Below are 5,058 nucleotides of genomic sequence, written 5' to 3' on the forward strand. Positions count from 1 at the left end.
GCCAGATCTCGTTACGGATGGTTGTGAGCCACCATGTGGTTGCTGGGATTTGAACTCTGGACCTTCGGAAGAGCAGTCGGTGCTCTTACCCACTGAGCCATCTCGCCAGCCCAATAAATAAATCTTAAAAAAAAAAAATGAAAGACTGTAGTGTAGTCAGCCGGCCATGGCGGCTTGTCTCTAATCCTGTTGATCCAGAGCCTGAAGCTAGAAGACTGAGATACAGGGTGGAAGGGATACACCACAGCAAGTATCCTTACTATTTTCATTTAGTTGTCAATATTATCTATACTTAGAAATATTTTTAATATCAGTTCTTCAAATCAAAGAAAAATAGATGACTTTGCTTTGGCTTAGGTTTTTTTTGGGGGGTTGGTTTTTTAATTTGTTTTTTATTGTTATTGTTGTTTTGTTTTGTTTGCTTTTGGCAAGCTCTCGATCTAACAGTCTTCCTGCCCCAGCCTCTGGAGTACTCAGATTACAGGTGCATGGACACTGCTGGAATCCTTTCTCGGTGACCTCACTCCATTGTCAGTAGATAGTCCTATTTGTTTGAGGATGTTATTTCACACCTATAGGACTGTTCATTATTATTTAAAATTCTCTTCTACAGTAATCAGAACAAATTCATCTGTATTTCTTAAAACATATTTCATCTTACATGTTTAGATAAAAGGAATTTGTTCCTCATTTAAAGTGATCTCGGTTTCTCAAAGATGGTGAATATATTTTATTAAACACCAAGAGCCATTAATTACTAGGTTGTTAAAAACCAAGAACTATCAGGCAGTAGATTGTCAGTGTGACAGAAGCAGGCAGCACTCAGACTGGCTGCTAGCTGTCCATTTTCTCTTCCGTTTTGCTCCCCCTAGTGGCGATTCAGAATCAAACATATTTACCATCGCACCGGTCTTTTGATGCCAATGATGCCTCTTGATTGGACCTCAACATGTGAATAAACAGCTAACTTAGAGCCTCTGTTCTTTTGAAAATTCCCCCATTATTTTAGTCCATACACAAACTTCTTTGGATTTTCTGTCAGAAATCAGCCTAAGGTTCAGAATATCCTATTCTACCAAAAAGAAAGAAGAGAGTGTGGCAGTCCTTATCTACCCACATCTCTAGCAAGGCCTCAAGAGCTGGACAAGGTGATCAGGAGATAAAGCCTGTCCCAAAGTCCTATAGTCAAGAGGTGGCTTGAGAGCAAAAGCTGGCCTTTTGGATTTTGTTTGGGTTTTGGGGGTTTTTGGGGGGGGAGTGGGGGTCACTCACTGTAGCTTGACATCACATGTACTAAACACTGCTAATTATAAAAGCCTGCTGCCTTCTCTTTGTGCTCACCTTCATCGAGAGCCAATAGGAGGTGTAGCTTCCTTCTGTGATGCTGTGCCTGTCTGGAGGCAACAGTGAAAATGCCATGGGCCTCTAAAAGAATGTTATGGTATAGGAAATGGAGAGCCACCACAGCGGATGAGCAGAGAGCCAGCATAAAACTGCATAGAAACAGAGCTCAGCAGGGCCCAGGCCCGGGTGACAGGGTTCTGCGGTGCCTAGGCCTGTGACATTTGGGAGCAGAGTCCCTTTCCCTGCCCCTTAAAGTTTGTAAATGAAGCTCAGAGAAATAGCTGTCCATCTGCTGCTTAGGACCCCACAGATATTGAGGAATCCCCCACTGTTGGAAAGCTTTCCTCCCCAGGATATGTAGTACCACTGGGGAATCAGTCTCCAGTGTTTCCAGAGATCACTGTTGTGCAGGAGTCGAGCAACACTAACAGCAATATTTGTTTTCCTTTCTTTTCCCTTAAAAAAAAAATGACATCTTAATCATTTTAAAAAAAATTGCTGTGGAAACTCTATTGGTAGGTCCTTACAAAATACCAGTGACCTTAAGTGCCGATTCTTGGAATTCAGAAATAATACCCAAGTTTTTCATTTCTGAAATGTAATTCTTTTGATTTACTTGTTCTTTGAAATGGTGTTGGATGGGCCAATAGTGTTCTGTTGCCAGAAGAGCCTTGAGTATAATTTTAATACTCTGATGACATCTTTAATGAGCAACTTAACAGTTCTCCGTGCTAAACGTTATGGTGGTTTTGTGCCTTTTATTCTTGACAATGAAATACTCTCGTGCGTGCTGAATGTCCTGCTGCTGTTCTGTGAAGTAACACTGTTCCTTCTGTCTCTCTAGATGTCTATGCATTTATGTAGGACCTATCATCATAGTGCCTAGGCTCTATGATGCCAACCGTAAGAGGAAACTTGCCAAGAAATCTTGGTTTAATGTTTGTCACTTAAGACAACAATTAATCTGTTTTCCACTGTTTGGATTCTTAAATTGTACTCGTTCAGCCAGAGGAGCTTACGCTGCTGCTGATAAAGCTGAGACGGCAGCAGGCGGAGCTGAGCAGTGTCCGGGAGCACACCTTAGCACAGCTCATGCAGCTGAAACTTGAGGCCCACAGCCCAAAGGTCAGCTCTGCAGACGGGGATGTCTGCCGCCATCAGTCATCAGTGCATTCTGTGTCCTTGGTGTTGCGCATGAGCCTGTACCATCGCTGCAGGAGCATTCACTGTAGGAGCATTGCAGTCTCCTATTGACCCTTTGAGAGTTCAGCTTACTTACCTGGAGGGATAAGTTAGAAAATACAATGAGTGTACACTTCTTAGCCTTCAACTCAACTGTTTGGGTCTCAAGATAGCTCTGCTGCTCAGTAAATAAATCCTTGAACTTCTACATCTGAAAAAATAGGTACTAAAAGCTTAGGTTTTCAAATAAAGCAGTAAGTTGAAAATTCATTATAAGCCTTTTTTTCTTATGACAAGAAAATGAAGACATAAAAATACTTCTTGCCTGCACACCTGTGATCCCAGCACTCAGGGTTGAGTACAGGAGGATCAGGGAGTTGGAGGCTAGTCTGAAATCTCTCAAAGGGTTAATAGCCTCTGTGTCTATGAGAAGGGAGGGCTGTAGCACAGAGGAGGACTGGCATGTAAATCTTCTATCTGCTAAAGCCATTGCAAGCGTTTTCTCCTGAATAGCTCGGTGTCTGTGATTTTACATACTAAGTATGTTGTCTGTGCCCTGGCAGAACATGTGTGTGGGGGGGGGGGGGAGGTGCTATGGGACTGCGCTGTGACAAGTACCTGTCCTTCCTGTTACCACCTGACCTTTTGACAATTTGCTCTCTGTCCCTCCTTCCTTGACTGCTGGCTGCTAGAATGAGATCCTTTCACATCATCTCCAAAGGAACACCATATATTTGGATCATCAGGTGGGGTTTGTAGAATTTCCTTATTATGATACCAGTTAAAACTTACCATTTATAGTAAAATTTTCCTGGCTTCTTAGATACTTCAGTCACTTTAATTAATTACATAATTTCTTTAAGTGACAATAAAGAGCCCTGACCAAAAGGCCTCTGTGAGGGTCAATGGGGTGGGTATGAGCACTGGGGCACCTGAATCCTGTTTCTTTCTAAGGACAGGGTGGAATGTGCTGCGGGCCACTTTCAGGTGCCTGGGTGCTGTCTCCTCCCAGGGTGTGGTCCTTGCCAAGTATGCAGGGTCTGTGTCACTACCCTGTGATTCTCCCCCTTACCTCATGGTGGGTGGCCAAGGGGGGACCTCTAGTGAAAGACGTGGCGGCTGTGCCTGTTACTGTGGGGCATAAACTGAGACCCCGTGTCCGAAAGGCAAACACACCTCAAGAAGAGAAAGCATCAACAAACAAGGACTGTTCAGGGTTAGGGGTTAGACACGGTTAATATTTAATGGGCCTTGGTATCTTATCAGACATAATTTCTGCTAACAAATTAATTCTTTAATAAAGATCAAGCTAAGCTTTATTTTGACTTGTCTTGAAATGCATAGATTTGAATGTTTTATCAAATATAGTTCCTACAAGAAACGTTATAAAACAGATGCTTACATCTTTGAAAGAAAATGGTAATTGCAGCTTTATAAATGATTTCTATTTAAAGAGAGATTTTATGCCAGAATGACCCTTTGTGGACATGTTCGGTCACCCTAATTTTATAGAAGCACGCTTTTTCGTAGTGTGTAATGTACATACTTCCCATGAGTTTTTGCCATGATTTTGCCTATTGGAATGCTTCAGAAATCAGCATTTAGTTATCCAAGTTCAGATCTTTACTGCAGAGACTTGTCTCTCAAATGAACTTTAAAGCAGTATAATAAAGATAACCTCATATTCTAAAGAGCTCCCAGGGTCTATAAGGAATAAAGTGTCTTTAAATTTCCTTTACACTGTAAATCAGAGTACCTGGCATAACCGCACACACCCATGCTCCCAGCAGTCCTGAGGAAGATCAAAACTTCAAGACTAACCTGAGTTACAGAACAAGACCCTGTCTCAAAAACACGTCCCTGACTAGCAAATGAGCAAGCAAGCCATGGAACATTCTGAAAGCCTGTGGGAAAACACAAACTTTATAAGCTTAAAAAAAAAGTAGTGTAAGCGTGACTCTGAAGTTACCTAGCATCTTTGGAATATGCCTAGTGGTTTGCTGTGACTCTTAGTAATCTCAGTAAAGACTGGCACAGTTATGGGGAAGAACTTAGGGGGCTCCCAGTCAGATAAATATGGCGTCGCAGCCACCACTGTCCTTTCTCGGCTTCCTAGAACAGCACAGGTCCACCTTGGGCTTGTCTACCCTCACAGGTCTCTAGACCTGCTGCTATGCCTCACTAGTGCCCGTTCTAATACAGTGAAATGAATGCTGGTCATTTATGGACTCTGTCAACAGAGTTTTCAAGTAATTTGCCTTGTTCTCAGATTTCAAAAATTACATTATTTCTATCTTAAAATTTTATGATAATGGGAATAATTACAGAAATGATGTTGTGGTTGATACTTTGCATTTAAATATTCTACTTCTGATAGCATTTGGCCCTCTTAACAATTAGAATGTAAAAGTTTGACGAACAGAAGTGATCTGTAGGGCTGGTGAGATGGCTCAGTGGGTAAGAGCACCCGACTGCTCTTCCGAAGGTCCAGAGTTCAAATCCCAGCAACCACATGGTGGCTCACAACCATCC

At 42.2% G+C, this 5,058-nt stretch overlaps 1 protein-coding gene across 16 annotated transcripts in view; it reads left to right on the forward strand.

Annotated features, from left to right (window-relative positions):
- Positions 1-5,058, forward strand: part of Plekha5 (pleckstrin homology domain containing A5) — a 175,594-nt gene that overhangs the window by 131,607 nt on the left and 38,929 nt on the right. For 11 of the 16 annotated variants that reach the window (XR_003836950.1, XR_003836952.1, XR_003836951.1 and 8 more), the window contains 2 exons: positions 2,350-2,469; positions 3,219-3,272. The exons of 4 other annotated variants lie outside the window; for them this stretch is intronic. Coding sequence is in view for 8 of the 12 variants with exons in the window: in XM_029478787.1 (XP_029334647.1) it covers positions 2,350-2,469; positions 3,219-3,272 (174 nt within the window). In the remaining 4 variants the exon portion in view is untranslated. One more of the 16 variants, XM_029478793.1, reaches the window with a different exon arrangement.

This window comes from Mus caroli, chromosome 6, assembly GCF_900094665.2.
Source record: "Mus caroli chromosome 6, CAROLI_EIJ_v1.1, whole genome shotgun sequence".
In the NCBI taxonomy this organism is placed as follows: Eukaryota; Metazoa; Chordata; class Mammalia; order Rodentia; family Muridae; genus Mus; species Mus caroli.